Source organism: Harmonia axyridis, chromosome 3 (genome assembly GCF_914767665.1).
Source record: "Harmonia axyridis chromosome 3, icHarAxyr1.1, whole genome shotgun sequence".
Lineage (NCBI taxonomy): Eukaryota > Metazoa > Arthropoda > Insecta > Coleoptera > Coccinellidae > Harmonia > Harmonia axyridis.
The window spans coordinates 60,481,862-60,503,475 of NC_059503.1; the positions used below are offsets into that span (position 1 = coordinate 60,481,862).

The window sequence follows — 21,614 nt, forward strand, 5'->3', positions numbered from 1 at the left end:
CGTCCATTAGCGATGAAGCGCACTTCTGGTTGAATAGCTACGTCAACAAACAAAACTGCTGCATTTGGAGTGAAGCTAATCTTCAAGTGTATGTCGAAACACCGTTACATCCAGAAAAACTGACTGTTTGGTGCGCTTTATGGGCTGGTGGAATCATTGGTCCGTACTTCTTCAAAAACGATGATGGCCAGAACGTTACAGTCAATGGTGATCGGTATAGAGCCATGATTACTAACTTTTTCATTCCTTAATTGAACAACCATGATGTCTTCCAACAAGACGGCGCAACATGTCACACAGCTCGTGCCACAATCGATTTATTGAAAGACACGTTTAGTGACCGCTTAATTTCACGTTTTGGACCTGTGAATTGACCTCCAAGATCTTGTGATTTAACACCGCTAGACTACTTTCTGTGGGGCTATGTGAAGTCATTGGTCTATGCGGATAAGCCACAAACCCTTCACCATTTGGAAGACAACATTCACTGTGTTATTGCCGATATACGGCCACAAATGTTGAGAAAAGTCATCGAAAATTGGACGTCCAGATTGGACTACATCCGAGTCAGCCGTGTCGTTTATATGCTAGAAATCATATTTAAAATGTAATGCCACAAGATTATCTTGCGGATGAATAAAATTAATGTCAATCGAATAATCCATCGTTGTTTTATTGCAATTTAAAGTTCTTTAGCTCTAAAAAAAACACCCTTTATTAGAAGAACAAATTATTGAGTAGAAGAGATACTATTTAGAATAAATTAAAGTTACGGAGTGGTAAATGTTGGTTTTTGTAACCTAAAACCCTAAAAAATATAATATATCGAAGACAGTAAAATACGCCAATTTTCAACTATCGTTTGAGCCAGAACGGTTTATGAAACAAAAACCCCTAATGAAAGAAATTTGCAGGAAATTTTATTTACTTCCTTTTTGTATGGTAATGCTATTCACGAAAAATTGATGTTTTCCAAGTTATGCAGAAAATTAAAAATGTTTACTTTTTTTTTGCATTTTTGCATTCCGATGGCAAACCTCATATTCATATTCAGCACCCCAAAAAACATGAATCGAAGAAATCAAAACTATCCCAAAACTTTCCTGTGAAAAACACATATTGACGGGACTAGTGAGGACCAAAACAAGAGTACGACTTTCACTGTGAATCACGTACCTTCCAAATAACTTCAAGAAGACAGGGTTGCCGCAACATCCTGGGAGGCAGGGTCATCCCCGCACGAAAACTCTCACAGCTTCGTTCAGATAGATGAAAATAATAAACAATAAACAACAAACCTCGGGCACTAGAAATTCACACCCGCGTCGTCAAATGCGTAATAACCAATTAACTATCATTATACCATAGAGTAATTGAATCGTCCTCGATTATCATCAACTCGAGTGCACCTAGTTGTCAAGGAATGTGACACCCAGGTGATTCACCCATTGAATAAAACTGACACGGCCGCGAGAGGTTTTTGCATGGACGTTTGGCTTTCCACGTCTGTTTTCCATTTTGGGAATTCGAAGTTACGTGAGGATCTACATGGTGTTCCGCGGAAACGTTGGTATTCGGCAATGATGATGATCACAGAGCCGTCTCCAGCCAAACTGTCGCCCTAGGCAAAGACCCAATTTGCTGCCCTAACAGCAGTTAACTTAAAAGAATGCATTTATTGGATTATCCGAGAGATGATAAAATTGAATCTTCGAAAAATTTCGATAATAACATAGGATAAATATTCAATAACCAACAATTTCAAACCTATACAAAAAATTGAATTTGTTGAAGGCACGGTTATCCGAGAACCAACTTTTTTTATTTTCATATTTCTACAACGGATAAGGATACCCTCAGATTCTGATAAAACACATGAGTTTTTATACTTATAATAACAAACAACAATATACAACAATGTGAAATGAAATAGGTTATGAACTAGTGAACTGTATTGCCCTGGCTATGTAAAGGGTGTTTTTTTAGAGCTATAGAACTTTAAATTGCAATAAAACAACGATGGAATATTCGATTGACATGAATTTTATTTATCCGCAAGATAATCTTGTGACATTACATTTTAAATATGATTTCTGGCATATGACCGCCACGGCTGGCTCGGATGTAGTCCAATCTGGACGTCCAATTTTCGATTACTTTTTCCAACATTTGTGGCCGTATATCGGCAATAACACGGCGAATGTTGTCTTCCAGATGGTCAAGGGTTTGTGGCTTATCCGCATAGACCAATGACTTCACATAGCCCCACAGAAAGTAGTCTAGCGGTGTTGAATCACTAGATCTTGGAGGCCAATTCACAGGTCCTAAACGTGAAATTAGGCGGTCACCAAACGTGTCTTTCAATAAATCGATTGTGGCACGAGCTGTGTGACATGTTGTGCCGTCTTGTTGGAACCACAGCTCCTGGACATCATGGTTGTTCAATTCAGGAATGAAAAAGTTAGTAATCATGGCTCTATACCGATCACCATTGACTGTAACGTTCTGGCCATCATCGTTTTTGAAGAAGTACGGACCAATGATTCCACCAGCCCATAAAGCGCACCAAACAGTCAGTTTTTCTGGATGTAACGGTGTTTCGACATACACTTGAGGATTAGCTCCACTCCAAATGCGGAAGTTTTGTTTGTTGACGTAGCCATTCAACCAGAAGTGCACTTCATCGCTAAACAAAATAAAATAGACGTAGTGCGCGATATGTATTCCGCACAGAACCATTATTTTCGAAATAAAATTGCACTATTTGCACGCGTTGTTCAGGCGTGGGGCTATTCATGATGAATTGCCAAACCAAACTGAGAATAAATCACTTGACAGCTGTTAAATCGGTCGCCATCTCGAACAGTAATGCCAACTTAAAGTTATATATCTCGAAAAAAACACCCGTTATTATTAGAATGTTTGTCGTTTACGAACTAAATCAAATATTTTCTGTTTGCCTGAACAGAGTTGAGGGAAAAGTACAGAGTGAGCGCACAAGAGGAAGATCCCCAATTAGATGGGTAAATCAAGCAGGGCCCTAAATTAACGTGAGACTGCACGAGACCAAACTACGCAGGATACGCTACTGAGTTAAGTATAAATGGTGTCACTATATCCTTCAGAGGATAACAGAGAGTGGAGGAGGATAGCAACGTAGTCTTCAGATGCAATTTTGAAATTAACAGCAAAACTATTATTATTGCACTGAAATCTGGACCACCCTGTATATAATTTTCGACAATAATGAAGTTTTTTATCCAACCTTCCGTTTTCCAGACTCAAAAATACTACGTTTTAAAGCTGACGTAACTTTGGTGAATTTCTGTGAAAATGAAATAATTGAAAAAATTGAGCAACGCTATATTAGCATGTTTGGAAAATGAAAAGCTTCATAGTTGTCTAAAATGATATGAAGACAAAAGGAAAGAGTTCATACAAATGCGATGTAGCCGAAAAGGGGAAATATCGATAGAAACAAGGAAATTTGAATTAAATGTAATTAAATGGTGTTCTCCTTTGTTTGACTTCAAATTGACTTCCGACAACTCAACTACTCGGCAATTAATCATGGCTGTTGCGATGGTATTCGATTATTATTTCTGGGTGCTAACTTATCAATGACCAATATTATTATCATAATATATGAGTCGTTGACTTTTATTTCCTAATTACTTTTAATCTCATCATAAGCTACTTCAATTGATTCACGAAGATGTACCCTAGAATTGAAAACTAATTCACGCATGACGCCCCATAAGAAATAGTCTAGGAGCCATAGGTCTGGAGATCTTGCAAGCCATGGAAGCTCTCCCTCGTCCTAACGTGTTTTTTTTTCGAGGTATATAACTTTAAGTTGTCGAGTGATTTATTCTCAGTCTGGTTTGGCATTTCATCATGAATAGACTTAGGCCTGAATGACGCTCGCAAATAGTGCAATTTCATTTCGAAAATAATGGTTCTGTGCGGAATACGTATCGCGCACTACGTCCATTTTATTTTGTTTAGCGATGAAGCGCACTTCTGTTTGAATGGCTACGTCAACAAACAAAACTGCCGCATTCGGAGTGAAGCTAATCCTCAAGTGTATGTCGAAACACCGTTACATCCAGAAAAACTGACTGTTTGGTGCGCTCTATGGGCTGGTGGAATGGTCCGTACTTCTTCAAAAACGATGATGGCCAGAACGTTACAGTCAATGGTGATCGGTATAGAGCCATGATTACTAACTTTTTCATTCCTGAATTGAACAACCATGATGTCCAGGAGCTGTGGTTCCAACAAGACGGCGCAACATGTCACACAACTCGTGCCACAATCGATTTATTGAAAGACACGTTTGATGACCGCCTAATTCCACGTTTTGGGCCTGTGAATTGGCCTCCAAGATCTTGTGATTCAACACCGCTAGACAACTTTCTGTGGGGCTATGTAAAGTTATTGGTCTATGCGGATAAGCCACAAACCCTTGACCACCTGATAAATTGCCAACTGTCTGTGACCATCTGAAATCCGACTACGATAGTCAATAAAACAACCTCTTGAGTGGCAGGTCTCGATGGCAGCAAGGGATGGCAGTAAATGTAGACTAGCTACCATTTGGACGCATGCCATTCGAACACCTGCTTCCAAACGCTCGAAAAAACGCCTCGTGAGTGGCGGGCATAATGCTCGAGTGCTGCATCTGGCATTGGGCTGCGTGGTAATATGCGGCCAAGCTAAGAATTATTCACACTGGTATCACATAAACAACGATTACCGCCGAGGCTAAATGCAACATGTCGACTACTATTATCGCGCAGTAATCGCCAATTGAACGCTGCACAATCCGTTCTTAAAGCAGCGTCAATTTAGCACTCATATAGATAGGTTGTTCAATAAGATTTGCGGTCCCACAAGAGATTTTAGTAGCAACGCCTAAATTTTTTTTGTTATGTACGTGTAAAGTTTCATTTCAATCTGCCAATTCATTCTTTGTTTACAAGCCATCATGGGGTGCTGATGTTAACACTCTTCGTACGGCAGCTTTGGCCTTGGTTTTCTCTGCTGCTGAATACTGTTGTTCTGTTTGCTTCAATACTGGTCATGTTCATAAAATTGATGCACAGCTCAACGCTTCTATGAGAATTATCTGTGGAACTATTAGATTTACATTGGTTACCAGTGCGCAAATTGAACCAAGAGGAATGTGCCCAAGCGGTAGTTTTGCGAGAAGAAGGGTGGACATACACAAGAATTGCAGAAAGGTTTGGAGTTTCCCATACAAGTGTGTCCAGAATGTTGCAGTGATTCAGGGAGACAGGTATGAATATCCGAAGACCAGGACAGAGTAGACCACGGGTAACAACTGCCATTCAAGAACGTTACTTGAGAATTTTTTCGTTGAGACAACGGTTTGCAACCGCTCGCCTCCTTCAAAATCAGCTTGAGCAAACTCATGGGCTGCAAATTAGCACTCAGACAATGAAAATCGCCTCAGAGAATATGATTTAAGGCCTCGTGCCGTGGCAAGAGGCCCAGCTCTTACCCTAGCCCATCGAAGGGCGCGTTTAGATTTTGCGAGAGAGCATATCCATTGGCAAGAGGCTGATTGGGAAAGAGATCTCTTCACAGATGAGTCTAGATTCTGCCTCTACCATTGTGATTGACGTTCCCTTGTATACAGACGTCCACATGAAAGATATGCTCAGTGCAATTTCCTGAATACTACTGGTTTCGGGGGAGGATCGATTATGGTATGGGGTGGAATATCTTTGACTGCTCGCACAGACCTAGTTGTCGTTGATAATGGAGCTATGAATGCTGATAGGTATATAAGGAACATTCTTGAAGAGCATGTAGTGCCATTTTCCCCAAACATTGATGAAAATTTCATTTTTATGGACGATAATGCTAGACCCCATCGTGAGCGCATCGTTCAGGAGTACCTTGAAGAGGTTGAAGTATCTCGAATGGAATGGCCAGCAAGAAGTCCAGATCTCAATCCGATTGACCAGGTTGTGGACAACCTCAATAGAAGGCTGAGAAGGTCAGAAACTCATCCAGCTACTCTTAATGACTTAGGAATCCAACTCGGAGAAATCTGGGAAGGATTAGATCAGAACATTTTAAGATCACTCATTCTGAGTATGAACCGTCGTTGCCGAGCTGTAATTAACGCGAGGGGTGGAAATACCAAGTATTAAATCACTTATCAGCATTCCAGTATTTTGAAAATTGTTTATTTCTCTTCTTTCACATAAGATTCGGTGAAATCCTGAATTTTTCTTACATTTAATGTGTCTTGTTTCGTTCAAAACCTTCCCGAGAGACCATAAAAAATAAGTTATAAGGTCAATGTAGAGTTAACTTTCATTAAAATTGAGATTTTCAGAATGTGCGTTAATTTTTTCGCGCGGTGTATTTTCAATAATTCCGAAATCAGAATAACGAAACACAGGAGCAATATCATCGGCATAGATACATTTCTCAGATAGAGTAACAAGGATGACACACAAGTAAAATTGCAACGTTACAAATTGTTTTCCTCGAACCATTGAAGGAAAAAATTCATTCTGGTCGAGTAGCAGTGCAGTACATACAACACTTGTCGGCATGACCACGTACCTAGTGCCCCGAAAATTCAAATTCCAATCCGTATATTCCCGCTCACTACGGCCGGAACCAAAGCGTCCACACACGCACACGCCGGAAGTAGATGTGTGACTCACCGCACCGCCTCTTCCGAACCATCATCATCGACATACCTCGTTCTCCAGGACACTTTCCTCCTCTTCGCAGTGAAATCTCAGCTCCTGTCTCCACATCATCACGTCTTCGGCCTCGTCCCACTCCGCAGCCTCGTAAAACACCGGCGACACTTTCAGGTCCTCCGCCGTCTCCCCGAACAACACGGACACGCACCGCTCCTCGCCGTAGTTGACGGGCAGTACCAGCTCGACGACGCTTCTTCCGACGCTAAACCACGACGTCGCACCGTCTACCAAATCGCCCATACCGCCTCGGACGACGTCATCCCCTTGGTCCGCACCACCTTCCGAAGACGACGTCGAAAATATCGAGATCGGTTCGTAGTACTCGGCGTTCGAACGGATCTCCTTGAGCCAGGCGCTGACGCTCTGCTGATAGAACATGTCATGTGTGAAAAACACTTTTCAAACTGTTTGATTTGAACACGACGACGTGGGGGACGTGTGTGACTCGTCGAAACCGCTTCCGGTAAGATTATGCACACGCTTATCTGCCGCGGTTTGTAGAAAGTATCCGCGTTCTGAACGGGCGAATTTTCGTCGGTGATAATCCCCGATGAAATGGGCGCCGACTAGAGCGTGCTCGCGTAGTGTAGCAGCTATTTTGTAATGCCTCGTTGTGTGTACATACGGACTTGGCCGTTCACAATATATCTCTTTGATAAGGAGGACACTCCCAGTTGCCGAGCACTTAGTCATGCTTTCAATTTATTTTGATAGATGCGATGATTCGTGAACTTACGACCACACTGCATCCAGAGAACGTTTTTAATTGGTCTAATCAGAGTAGTTAATTGAGCGTCGTTGTGTTTTTTTCATTGTATTTCCAGGAACTGATACGAAACGGTGGTCTCTACAGAGAATTTCAATGAGAAACACTGCAAATGTTTTATTATTTTCCTGTTTCTCGTCCGAACAAAATAATTCTGCAAATTTAACAATGTTTTGATCAGAGCCGCCGCCAGGAGCGGCGCACCGGACAATTTGCCGGGGCGCCAAAAAGAACCAGGAGGAAGAAGAATGGAAAAATTGTTACCGGTTAATTTTTCTGAATTTTGTAGAATATGACCTTCTGAACAAGAAAGTCTATGGGTCCAACTCAATCCTATGACTAGTTTTCGAAATACATGGTGTCGAAGTTGGAAAATGGCATTTCTTACATTTCTCGTAGGAGAGCATGTTCAATGAAACACTTTTGCACGATAAATATTGGGGGCATCTCAAGAACTAAAAGACTCAGAGAGAAAATCTTCAAGTACCCCCGTTCACTTTTTTCAAAATAATTAGAATCTTGATAATTTTGGTCTCCTGAACAAAATATTCAAATGAAATTTTTGGCGGTCTCAACTACACTGCGCAAAAAAATTAACGCACATTCTGAAAATCTCAATTTTAATGAAAGTTAACTCTACATTGACTTTAAAACTTATTTTTTATGTTCTCTCGGGAAGGTTTTGAACGAAACAAGACACATTGAATGGAAGAAAAATTCAGGATTTCACCGAATCTTATGTGAAAGAATTCAATTCAATTTTCAATTCAATTCAAGAAGAGAAATAAACAATTTTCAAAATACTGGAATGCTGATAAGTGATTTAATACTTGGTATTTCCAACCCTTGCGTTAATTACAGCTCGGCAAGGACGGTTCATACTCAAAATGAGTGATCTTAAAATGTTCTGATCTAATCCTTCCCAGATTTCTCTGAGTTGGATTCCTAAGTCATTAAGAGTAGCTGGATGATGTTCTCAACTTCTATTGAGGTTGTCCCAAACCTGCTCAATCGAATTGAGATCTGGACTTCTTGCTGGCCATTCCATTCGAGAGACTTCAACCTCTTCAAGGTACTCCTGAACAATGCGCGCACGATGAGGTCTGGCATTATCGTCCATAAAAATGAAATTTTCACCAATGTATGGGGCAAATGGCACCACATGCTCTTCAAGAATGTTCCTTATATACCTATCAGCATTCATAGCTCCATTATCAACGACCACTAGGTCTGTGCGAGCAGTCAAAGATATTCCACCCCATACCATAATCGATCCTCCCCCGAAACCAGTAGTATTCAAGAAATTGCACTGAGCATATCTTTCATGTGGACGTCTGTATACAAGTGGACATCAGCACACATCACATCCTAGTTTAACAAGTTTCAACACATTTCCACATAAACACCATCTGTAAATTAACAAAAAATCATCTTTCTTACTAACCCCACAAAAAAATAACTTTTGTCAGACGACTCATCATTTCCAGAGTCAAAAGTTATAATTTTTACGATGTAAGAAGGATGATATTCTTGTTGATTTAGAAACGATTCTTTTGTGAAAAGGTGTTGAAACTGTTAAATTAGGATGTATATATTGGGCTGATAAGAAGAAGGGAAAAATTTGAGCGAAATTTAAGGAAAAAAACAGAGTGAAAACCCCCATTTTTTGACTCTCATTGCTTTTCGTATTTCCTCCATCCCATAATAATATAGGGTTTTTTTTCGAGGTATATAACTTTAAGTTGGCATTACTGTTCAAGATGACGACCGATTTAACAGCTGTAGAGTGATTTATTCTCAGTTTGGTTTGGCAATTCATCATGAATAGACTCACGCCAGAACAACGCTTGCAAATAGTGCAATTTCATTTCGAAAATAATGGTTCTGTGCGGAATACGTATCGCGCACAACGTCCATTTTATTTTGTTTAGCGATGAAGCGCACTTCTGGTTGAATGGCTACGTCAACAAATAAAACTGCCGCATTTGGAGTGAAGCTAATCCTCAAGTGTATTTCGAAACACCGTTACATCCAGAAAAACTGACTGTTTGGTGCGCTTTATGGGCTGGTGGAATCATTGGTCCGTACTTCTTCAAAAACGATGATGGCCAGAACGTTATGGTCAATGGTGATCGGTATAGAGCCATGATTACTAACTTTTTCATTCCTGAATTGAACAACCATGATGTCTAGGAACTGTGGTTCCAACAAGACGGCTCAACATGTCACACAGCTCGTGCCACAATCGATTTATTGAAAGACACGTTTGGTGACCGCCTAATTTCACGTTTTGGACCTGTGAATTGGCCTCCAAGATCTTGTGATTTAACACCGCTAGACTACTTTCTGTGGGGCTATGTAAAGTCATTGGTCTAAGCGGATAAGCCACAAACCCTTGACCATTTGGAAGACAACATTCGCCGTGTTATAGCCGATATACGGCCACAAATGTTGGAAAAAGTCATCGAAAATAGGACGTCCAGATTGGACTACATCCGAGCCAGCCATGGCGGTCATATGGCAGAAATCATATTTAAAATGTAATGCCACAAGATCATCTTGCGGATAAATAAAATTCATGTCAATCGAATAATCCATCGTTGTTTTATTGCAATTTAAAGTTCTATAGCTCTAAAAAAAACACCCTGTATGTCCCATTGACAATTATTTTGAGACATATCTATTTTTCCTGTTTCTATTCTACTATCCTTTATGCATTTTGAATTAATCTTCCGAACGAGGGATCACAAAAGGAGGTCTATCCCTGTATATAAAATGTCAATTGTAAATTTTCGATTGAGTGGAGTCCGGTCGCAGTTATTGAACTAGAATCGGAACATTCGAATTACGTCATATCGGTCATAGAACGTAAAACGGCAGATGCATAAGGCAAATAACCTGCAAAACGCTATCAATTTTGTCTATAGAACAGAGTGAAAGTGTTAATAATTACGAGAGTCGTATGATCTAGCCTGCAGTATGTTATATTATTATATACAGGGGTCATTATAAATTATTGCGACATCGCAGTTGGCTCTGAAATGTTATCATATTGGTTCATATGCATTGGGGAATTTGGTCACAGAATTTATTCCATCGCGCTTAACAAGCTCCACAGAATGTATCTCTCAGAGGGGAAGTAAAAACTTCATTCGAAAATTGGAAGTACCTAGATTCTGTTTATGAATGAAGCTTCCAGCATCATTTCCAGAATACTTTTTCATCGTGTCAAGTCAATAACCATATAATTGCATGCGAATTACCATTGCATATAGATTATACAGGGCGAGTCTTGTACAATGTGGGCAAATTTCGATGTTTTAGCTCTACAACTTTTTAATTGGAAAAATTTAAAAAAAAATTAAATCGAAAAAAATGTATACACTGCGCAAAAAAATTAACGCACATTATGGAAATCTCAAATTCATTTTACAACTGAAGGTGTTCTCAATGATAATTATTTTTATCAGAATTATGCATGCATATGTTTTCCACTTTCAACGTTTTTCTTCAATACAGATATTTTTTCCCAGCAGAAATAAAAAAAGATGAGATTATCAGATTTTGAATGAATTGGCTCCATTCTGAAATCAGTTGTTCTCGATCAATTCTAGTGATCAATAGTTTTTTTTCGTTTGATTTTCTCCACTCGATCGCTATGCAACGCGAAACACGCAATTTGACCCAAGAAGAATGTGCCCAAGAGGTAGTTTTGCGAGAAGAAGGGTGGACTTACACAAGAATTGCAGAAATGTTTGGAGTTTCCCATACAAGTGTGTCCAGAATGTTGCAGCGATTCAGGGAGACAGGTATGAATGTCCGAAGACCAGGACAGGGTAGACCACGGGTAACAACTGCCATTCAAGAACGTTACTTGAGAGTTTCTTCGTTGAGACAACGGTTTGCAACCGCTCGCCTCCTTCAAAATCAGCTTGAGCAAACTCATGGGGTGCAAATTAGCACTCAGACAATAAGAAATCGGCTCAGAGAATATTATTTAAGGCCTCGTGTCGCGGCAAGAGGCCCAGCTCTTACCCCAGCCCATCGAAGGGCGCGTTTGGATTTTGCGAGAGAGCATATCCATTGGGAAGAGGCTGATTGGGAAAGAGTTCTCTTCACAGATGAGTCTAAATTCAAAATTTTCTTCTTCTGCAAAACAGCATTGATTATTCCAATCCAAGCAATCCAACAACATTAAGTGATCTAAGAGCGATAAGCATCCTCCGTACTTTGTCTAGAATATTTGAAAAAGTTATCTTTCGGCAGCTGTTTCTCTATCTTGAAAAAGATAATTATTACCCGAGAAACAGTCAGGCTTTCGTAAATGTCATAGTTTAGGCAGTGCTAAGATGTCTAAAATTCAGGTGTATCAACTGATTAGCTTTTGTTTTGCCAGTTTTGAGAATATTAGATAAGCTTCGTTATGTCAACTGTAGGTGGCACTATCAACAAATTAATATTCTTGTTATTTATTATTTATGAGTTTTGTGCCATTATGGGCCTATATATGTATATCTTTCATTATAGTTATGATCTATGGAAGCAATTCTTGTAATTGAAATACCAATAAACTCTTTCTCTATTTAAAATATTTGAATTCATTCCAGTAAACGTTTCGTGTTTTGTTTCACGACTTTGCACGATCATACTCGGTTACACATCGCTTTTGATTGGTCAGTATCGGGTTTTAATTAATGTATCCAATCAAAATCAACGGAAATGACAAGTATGACATTGCGGCGCAGCCACGAACTAAAACTAATATTTTCAATTTGGTCGAATGTCATTCCATTCAAAAATTGACGAGTGCATTCACCATGTTTTTAGACATCTTAGGCAGTGCCTTGGCAGCTGTCATTAGTGATTTTCTCTCTTTCAGGGACAGTGGTAGATCGGCTGGTTTGGCACTTCTTAAACCCAGAAAATGCCTTTGATCAACAACTTTTGTTATGCAAGTTGAGGTTTAGTGGTTTGGAGGAGTGTACAGTCAGACTATTTGTTAATTATCTTGAGGACAGAAAACATAGAGTGAGGGTGAATGGTAGAGTTTCAGATCTGTGTGACTTGATAGCTGGTGTACCATAGGGTTCTATTTTGGGACCCTTATTGTTCATTATTTATACGGCTGATCTTTTCAGTTGTATTCGCTACTCTACATTGTTTTGCTGATGATACACAACTGTACCTTCCTTTTTTTCTGGTGATGTAGAGTTCATCAAATCACAATTTGCGGCTCATCTCTTCGAAGTCAAAATTGATGTTGTTTGGTCCCATCATCGTCACGCAATATCTCTAAGTATATAAATCAATTGGGGACCTCAATATATAAAGTAGGATTGCTTTCAATGTGGTATCCATCACACTTCTACTTCTACAGCTTGGAGTCCTTCCTATTTGAGCAACCTGTATGAAAAAGAGCCTTAGCTCTGAGAGTACCGGAGCTCCTGATGCACTTCTTCTTTCAGACGTCATTAATGGTTTTCGGTGGTTTATCAATCTTGCAATTACTGTATGTTCGCAAACACCCACATTTCTCGAATTTTGTAATTATTTTGGAAATAGCGTAACTTGAAGGTATCTGTATCAGCCTATCTTCAAAGGTAACGAACAATAAATAAACTTATTGTCATATTACCAGTTGATAATTTGAATTTTTAGAATTTGTTTTTGTTCTGCATTATATTTTTTACTTGCGTTGAATTTTTTTTTTCAAAACATTTATGGCAAAAAAACCATTCATCGTCGCAAATAAATTCCTCGCAAATGAAAAATTGTCGTATTTTCTTCTAAACCGATATGAACTTAGAACATATTCCACGGTTGGAAAGCGACTATCAAACCACAGTGTGAACATCCCCACTTCGCCATTGGAAGAGAACACTCGTTTATTCGATATTGTATCAGCAGATGTTCTGATTGTTGCACTGTGGCTTTTATATACCCGCTAAATCACCACATTTTGAAGGTCTATGTGAATCAGCTTTCGAATCACCTAAAATTCACACTATGAAGGTAAATCGCACCATGATTTAGAAAGAATTTGGAACAATATACCCTTTATCAGACAATCCCGACGACCTTTGTGCATTGACCCTAGATTATTTCTTGAATGGTGATTCATTTGAATCGTTATCGCAAGTATTGTAATAAATTCAATCGATATAAACTCTCAACTTAAATCATGCAGAATTTCTGGGAACGATGGTCAACATAGTGCTTGGCCCATTACATTGCCGAAGTGATAAGAAAAGCCAAGGTCTCGAAACAGTCAAGTAGGGGTCTGTATTGGTAATATTACGCGATGAAAATACTCCACCATTAAAATGGCAGCTGATTGCATCATAAGACTTTTCCTACCGAAGACAATTTCAAGACCGCCAGAAACTGGCTGATCCTAGCCATAGCTATATAGTATATAAGGAAAGGATAGTAAGCGAACCGCCGTTTGACGGCAAGGAAATAGTCACCAGGGGTCGCTACTGTAGTTGGATTTGGATTTGGAGAAGTAACTCGATAATAGATAGCGCTGAATCATGAGCTATAGATGGCGCAGAAATAATACGATAATTCATTCAGTGGCGTGGTTGAAAAGGGGTCGCATGACATTGCCAACAATTTTTATGTTATTATTAAGTTATCACAAATACTCGTCACTGGCGTAAATGCTTATTACAGAGCAGAAAAAATATCAAAATATAGAAATCTTCAGACCACTCTATTTCAAATATTTTAGTTCTTCAAAATAACACCGGTTTTTTCAGAGGGCTCTACTTTACGGACCAATTTTTGACAGTAAAATTCGAGTAAAACGTGATTACAACTAGATGGCGCTCAACATCAACAAAATCGAAAAAAGCACTACACTGGCTTACTATCCTTCCCTTATACTATGGCCATAGATCAATACAAAAGTATAGATAAGAAACTCAGTACGAGCCGGCACGAGTGGTCTCGTTTTTGATTGGCTGAGCCTAAATATGGCGGCTTTTTGTTTACATTTACCTGATTTTTGGGATTTATTAAAAATGAAGGCCTATTTTATTAAGTCACTATAGTATTCTTCATTTGAATACATTTTTTCCATATACAACACATAGTATAAGGAAAGGATAGTAAGCCAGTGTAGTGCTTTTTTCGATTTTGTTGATGTTGAGCGCCATCTAGTTGTACTCACTTTTTACTCGAATTTTACTGTCAAAAATTGGTTCGTAAAGTTGAGCCCTCTGAAAAAATCGGTGTTATTTGAAGAACTAAAATATTTGAAATAGAATGATCAGAAGATTTCTATATTTTGATATTTTTTCTGCTCTGCAATAAGCATTTACGCCAGTGGTGTGTATTTGTGATAACTTAATAATAACATAAAAATTGTTGGCAATGTCATGCGACCCCTTTTCAAAAACGCCACTGAATGAATTATCGTATCATTTCTGCGCCATCTATAGCTGATGATTTAGCGCTATCTATTATCGAGTTACTTCTCCAAATCCAAATCCAACTACAGTAGCGACCCCTGGTGACTATTTCCTTGCCGTCAAACGGCGGTTGGCTTACTATCCTTTCCTTATACCATAGTATAAGGAAAGGATAGTAAGCCTTCTGAACACTCTATTTCAAATATTTTAGTTCTTCAAAATAACACCGATTTTTTCAGAAGGCTCTACTTTACGGACCAATTTTTGACAGTAAAATTCGAGTCAAACGTGAGTACAACTAGATGGCGCTCAACATCAACAAAATCGAAAAAAACACTACACTGGCTTACTATCCTTTCCTTATACTATGCTTATAGTATGATACAACCAATAATTTTGATTTTGACGTGAGTCGGTTAATTGTATTCTCAAGTTCTGTGGTTCTATTTCCCCATTCGCCATTTTAAGTCTCAATTTGAATGAATTGTCGCCACTGTGTTTGATTAAGTCACTGTAAATTTGATCGAATTGTCGCGCCATCTCTTGGCTTAAGGTGAAGTATTGGGAGTTTTTGCAATTTCAAGCGTTATTGCAGGTCAATAGATGACGCTGAATTTATAGATAATTTGTTTGATTCCACGAGTGGCAATGGCAGTACTTTTCAATACAAACATGTATAAGGCAACGAGACCACAAGCTTGTTAACCCATGTGCTGAATCTTTCGTCTCTACCTAAAAGTCTGTTTTGGTGACAAATTTTACATCTAATCGTTCATTTTCGGAAAACTGTGAAGAAGATGATTGAGAAATTTTTCTCACAATTCGAAGATCAATTTCACAGAAATTTAGAGCAAGCATATAATTTTTCTTTTTTTCTTTTCATTCTTTTTTTTTTTGATTAACTGTTTGATTTTTACTATTGAATCATGTACAATCATTTTCAAATTGATTTTTTCACATTCAATAAATTGAAATATAAAAACGAAGCGTTTCCGGACAATTCATATTAGAATATTGGAGGAATCACCTCCTGGAGTTTGTCAAAGTACTTTTGAATCGCCCGGTATATGCTTTAAAAATTTCTCAAAGAAAATGTCCCTGGAATAAACTGGTGCCAAGTTATACACTAATTTTTAGAATTCTTGCCATCTGCATTGGCAATTTGGTATCTCATTTATTATCTATGGGTACGAAAATCAATTCAGTTATCTTGTAGTCACCAATTGCAGCTTCTGTAAGGCTGATTCAATATTTCGATATCCTTAGGTCTTTTGATCTGAAAGTGGTGAACTCAAACTCGAATTTCAAGATTTTCAAATGGTAAACCTATATTTTTGTAACAGCCTTCAATTAAAAGAAAAATAAATTACAGTATTCTCTTACACCAAAGCTCTAGTTTTGATAGGCTTCAAATGAGATGAAGAAAACTGAAATATCAGGGAATACAGTCTGTGGTCATGTTAATCATAAGTATTTGCTTCATGAGTAATTATTATAAAAACTTCCAAACCAAATTTCATCAATTATGTTTTTATTTTATTCCAGCCCCTTCTTTCTAGATAAGTAATGCACATAACTTTTGTTCGTCCTACGATGTTGAATAAAAATATTTTTTGATGAGATGCAATATAAAATACATATTGGATCATTTGGAAAAACAAATCAAAATATGGCCAGTTAAATAAAATAATGGTGCCAAAATAAACACTTGTTTACGTCCTAGTATTGCAAAATTCTTGTTTCTACAGTTGGTTTTCGTAGCCTGTATTTCACAAAGAATGCTTTAATACTGTTTCATATAACAAATTACAATTGAAATTTGTACTTTGCCTCAGATTATAGCTGCATAACCCCTTCAAACTCCATTAAAAAAATCTATATGTAATATTTGGTGATCATGCTCGCCATTGCTAAGATCCTATACATTGATCCTTGAATAATTGCTCCAAAAGAGAAAATAATTGCTCCAAAAGAGAAAATACACAGGGGTTTTTTCATCTCATTAAAAAACTATCTTATATAGAATGTGGGTATAAAAGAAAGATATAATTTATTTTCCAATTCAAATTGAGCGCATTGAAAAATATGGGGTTACCATTTGAAAATCATTGAATATTTCAACTTTAGTTCTCCATTTTAGGAGCAGAATCTCCAATAGACTTTATGGAATATCCAAACACTGAATCAGTTGTTTGAATGATTGTTGCCTATAATATTGTTGAATTTGGTTTCATTTCCATGAATAATAACCGAAATATTCAACTTCCAAATTACTAAAACAAATATCATGAATTAAAGCATTACCTGACAACCTTTCATGCCAAAGATATTTTTTGAGAGATTTGTACTTCGAATGAAGTATAGAATCAATAAATAAATGCAAATACAGGATGTTCTATTTGAAATAAGAAAGAAGATATGCATTTCAGATAGATTCCGCCCAAAGCACCACGAACTGTTTTAGAAAAATATATATTTACTACTTCTCGAAATGATTACAATAAGTCGAGTTAAAAGGAAAATCCTACATGAAGTGGGAATGAGGAATGTGAACTCAACAATCCTCAACATAACTAAATAATATCATACAAATATTAAAGCTAGAAGTTAAAGGTAACACTCACATTTGATGCACTTAGATGATCAACAGATAAAGATCTTCTATTGTGTAGAGTAGCCTGCCGGTTGAATAGATTACTGTGTTTTAAACTCTGATTCAATTGAGCTGCGAAATTTGGTATTCCTATTTGAGCTGCGACCTCGGTTTGTACAGAATTGAAAGATTTTGTTTTAGATTCCAGCTTTAAAGAGAGGCACTCTGGATCCTTGATAACAGACATTGAAGAAATATCTTTCAATGAACACGATTTCTGTCTCTTAATACTCGACTTTAGCGGTTTGGTAGTTCCATGAGTTATTTCCCTCGCATCATTACACTTTTCCTGTTTATTACTGGAGAAGCTTTCTCTTATTTCCTTCAGCTTAATGAGCATATCATGAGTGGCCTGTCTGAAGCTTTTTGATCGTTTTTCAAATGGCATAGTAGGCATGAAGTTAACAACACCATTTGTGTTTGTCTTTATCACTACATTATTCACCTGATTTATTTGATATTTGATATAAAGATAATGTAAATTTTGAAGACAAGAGATTGACAAGCTGTCAAATTTGTTTTTGTTTGGTTGAAATTTGAATGTCCCGCTATTTTTCTGCTGCATGACAGTGACTTCTGGAGAACCACTGAAGAGGTAGCGACTTCATTTTTCTATGTTTTATAAAACTTCTGGATTCAATTTCAAGCCATCTACAGGCGGAAAAGATAATTTCATGCATAGGGTTTGATGACGTTTTTTCTATATTCATTAATAGTTACATTTTTATATTTTAGTTTTCAGTGAGTTATAAGAAATGTGTACCATAGTTTCAGCTTTTGTTGAATATATATTTGAAAACTGTGATTGGTTATTATTGGCCTCAAAACGACTCGACGGCTGAGTCCAGTTCTTTGAGGTCGGATATAAGCTTAACTGTCGTCATTTGATGTTGAAAATCTATCAATCGGTCCATTATTTTGTTTTCAGTGGATCCTTCAAATTCGTTCCCTAAATTAACCAAAAGAGAATTGTAGTATGAACTACTCTAAAAAAGCGAAGTTATCCGATTAACTAAAGGGATGTTCTTCAACATCGCGATATACATGTTTTGACGGCCTACCAATCTGTTGCGAGTTGACTCATTCATTGTTCTGATTTGTGCTGAATAAAAATATATTATTCTGTACCGAACGCAGTAAAAGTTTGAGCGCAGTGCATCTCTATGTATTTAAGTATTCTGAGAAAAAGAAGTTCGAGCACAATAATTTCATTTCTGTGCGTGCGTCAAATTTGAGAGATTGGGGTTAAAAACATGAATCCCTGAATGTCACCATACGAATTACGAAGACGTCAATGTGTTTTCTTTGAAGAAGCAATGGCTGCCATAACAGACTGTTTTACATTAGGAAGTGTTGTTTGGTGCCGAACTTGTTGCAATACAGAATTTGAAGGTGAAGTGCTGTCCTTTGACTCAAACTCAAAAATCCTCATATTAAGTATCCTTTTGATAATTGTTCACAGAACAGACTATTTTTCGTGTGTTTTGAAACCAACATAATCCTTATTAGAGTAAAAGTTTGTAGTAAACACAGCTAACACATTGTTCCATGAAATATCCACAATTTGTTGGTGTAATAATTCCATAAATTTAAAAATGTTTTCCTCATTTCATTGGATATCATTTATATATTAACACAATTGATATGTTTGACGAATTTTCCTTAACTTTTTTATCATAGAATGTTGTTCATCAAATGGAGATCCAAAATTGAATGACATTCATTTCATAAATTTATCCCTAGTAAGTGAATTACGAGTAAAGAGGGATTCAATATCTCCACCAGAACCTTTACAATCACTAAATATAGAAAGAGTAAGTTTCTCATTTATTAAGTTATCAAAAATTACTAAATTATTTTTTTTAGATAAGTATTAGGTTAAAGAATCAAGTAGAAGAAAAAAGAAGGATACTTCAGGCAAAATCTACAAATGCATCTACCGAAGGCCAGAGTGTATTCATAGCCATTGCCAAAGTAATTGATGAAATTAGTTGGAAAAATTCTGAAATAGTTGTTTGGAATCAAGAGGTAAATATTAAAATTAATTGCTGAATTAGTAGTGCTAGTGCATGTGAGTAGATATCATTTTTTTATGATTCATATTGAATCAGATCTTTCTGCCTGATTGCTTAAGTTTTAGTGGATTATTTCTTTCCAAATGATTTTATATACAAAATGTTGGTAAAACGTTGTCCAAACAAATTCATGATAATTACTTGAAAATATCAATATTGCTTTGCCCACAAAAAAAACGAATTAACATGTTAACTGCCGCATAGGATTTTCAGCAATTTTCAATATTGACATCCTGTACAGCCGGCTACCAATACAAAATAATTTCTGTATGTAAATGGAAATTCAAAATTTTGATATGGGCTTTTGTTTCACAGTGATATGTCAATATTTAGTGGAGAAAAGCACATAGCAATTTTCGGGATACGGCACAGTTTCGTTTGGCGCTTCAAGTATCAAGTCACTTGGCCGCCGGCTGTACAGGTGTCAATTAGCGTGTTGATACTTCTGGTTGTTGATTGCTAGCCTTGAACTGAATAACAATTATACTGTTTTAATCTCAGTGACCTCATTCTATGGCTAGGCTTTTCAGGTTATAATCAGTCCACCATACCAGCTTGAAAATATTAAAGGAGACCCAAATAATAAAGGATTCAATTACATAAAGAAAGTGGTAAGTCATATGTTAGAATTTTATATTTTCCTATTTAGTTCAAACCAATGTCAGATGTTTTTTAATATCATTGATAAATTTAATGCGTCACTTTTTCATAAGCTGTATTCATGAAATATGAGTAATTATAACTGTTCTTCATTTGAAAAAACAGGTTATGAGTAAGGTGACCTGTGGTCCCGTTTTTAACCCTATCAAAATCGTCAACTTCAATCGTCCTTTTTTCTTTCATTAACTCCCTACTTAGTTTTTTTCACTAAATCACTGAATACTAATTCACTAGATCAATATTGGATGAAAGTAAATAGTGGATGTTTTCTTGATATCAGATAGAGTTGAGATTTCACCTGAGTATAATCATTTTTTTTTTAAGAAAAACACCTCATATTAGAAAAACTATTAATTGGCAATAGTAATATAGTCTCTAGCTATAATGAAAAGCAGTATTGACTACCTTTTAATAAGTCTTTAATTAAAATCAGTGTACCACTGGACTTCACATGTATTCATATTATCTGAAAGGAATGCATCGTACTTGTAGATGTAATTCTGACACTATCATCAAAAAGTAGAGGATGATACAAATTTTGACAGAATCGACTGTATTCAACACATAAACTGGACTTATGGCATTTTTCAAAAATCGCAGGGTCTTTCGGACCACCTGTGTTGCGGTCTCTACTTAACAAAAGTTCATTTTGAAATTATGAATAAAAACAATATTTTACTTCCTTTATTTTTATTTCTACGGCATATTCACCTGATGAGGTGAATATTACTGAAAACTACTCATCTGATGAATTCCAGTAATAATTAGATGTTTTTTGATGTTATCAATGAAAAATGCGTTGCTTTTTCATAAGCTGTTATAACTATGTTATAACTCGGTGGATATTATATAATTTAGAAAACAATATAAGCTCCTAATTCATTAAAAACATTATTGAGAGGGTTGATAAATCAGTAGCAAATAAAGTAGAAAATATGTTGTCTAAATGATTGAGATCGGTTAGAAGATAATTTCTAATGCTACTACTGATAGTATTTTAATGTGAATTATAGGAATACAATTTGACATATTTTATTTTGCAGGTTGAGAAGCACTGGAACGACTATTCCCAAAGTAGCACACAGAATTGTGTTCAATCAAATTCTAATGCTAATTATAAATAAAACATCAGCAAATTTGAATGGAGTCTTAGTTTATTTTTAATTGAAAAATATTATCTTTGAAATATGATCACCAACCCGCAATGATATTAAAATTTTTTTAATTTAGATAGCATTTAATCTATAATTTATAGGTGAAATAGTAAATATTGAACAAATGCTAGAGTTA

The 21,614-nt window shown here is 36.9% G+C and overlaps 2 protein-coding genes across 5 annotated transcripts in view; one reads left to right on the forward strand and one right to left on the reverse strand.

Moving 5' to 3' along the window:
• Positions 1–18,130, reverse strand: part of LOC123674640 — a 50,941-nt gene extending 32,811 nt beyond the window's left edge. The window contains exon 1 of one of the 3 annotated variants that reach the window (XM_045609575.1): positions 17,561–18,130. In XM_045609575.1, coding sequence (XP_045465531.1) covers positions 17,561–17,986 — 426 coding nt within the window. In that variant the 5' untranslated portion in view covers positions 17,987–18,130. Of the gene's footprint in view, positions 1–1,176; positions 1,450–6,746; positions 7,358–17,560 lie in introns of those variants that run through there. The other 2 variants (XM_045609576.1, XM_045609577.1) reach the window with 2 other exon arrangements.
• Positions 18,131–18,829: 699 nt separating this feature from the next.
• On the forward strand, positions 18,830–21,466 carry LOC123676832 (protein LSM12 homolog). 2 transcript variants are annotated; one of them, XM_045613080.1, is made up of 5 exons: positions 18,830–19,026; positions 19,270–19,403; positions 19,456–19,617; positions 20,186–20,275; positions 21,368–21,466. In XM_045613080.1, exons 1-5 carry the CDS (start codon positions 18,855–18,857, stop codon positions 21,446–21,448), a joined length of 639 nt encoding a protein of 212 aa, XP_045469036.1. In that variant the 5' UTR covers positions 18,830–18,854; the 3' UTR covers positions 21,449–21,466. The 2 variants fall into 2 exon arrangements, with proteins under 2 accessions (XP_045469036.1, XP_045469037.1); XM_045613081.1 differs by having other exon boundaries at positions 18,832–19,026; positions 20,195–20,275.
• The last annotated feature ends 148 nt before the right edge of the window (positions 21,467–21,614 follow it).

What these genes read in the sequence shown, in the direction of transcription:
- LOC123676832 (XM_045613080.1), top strand. Translation starts at nt 18,855, where the DNA reads ATGTCACCATACGAATTACGAAGACGTCAATGTGTTTTCTTTGAAGAA. An exon ending in CTCAAAAATCCTCATATTAA is followed by an intron (nt 19,027 to 19,269) that starts GTATCCTTTTGA and finishes TTTTTATCATAG; the next exon opens with AATGTTGTTCATCAAATGGA. An exon ending in TCAATTACATAAAGAAAGTG is followed by an intron (nt 20,276 to 21,367) that starts GTAAGTCATATG and finishes TTTATTTTGCAG; the next exon opens with GTTGAGAAGCACTGGAACGA.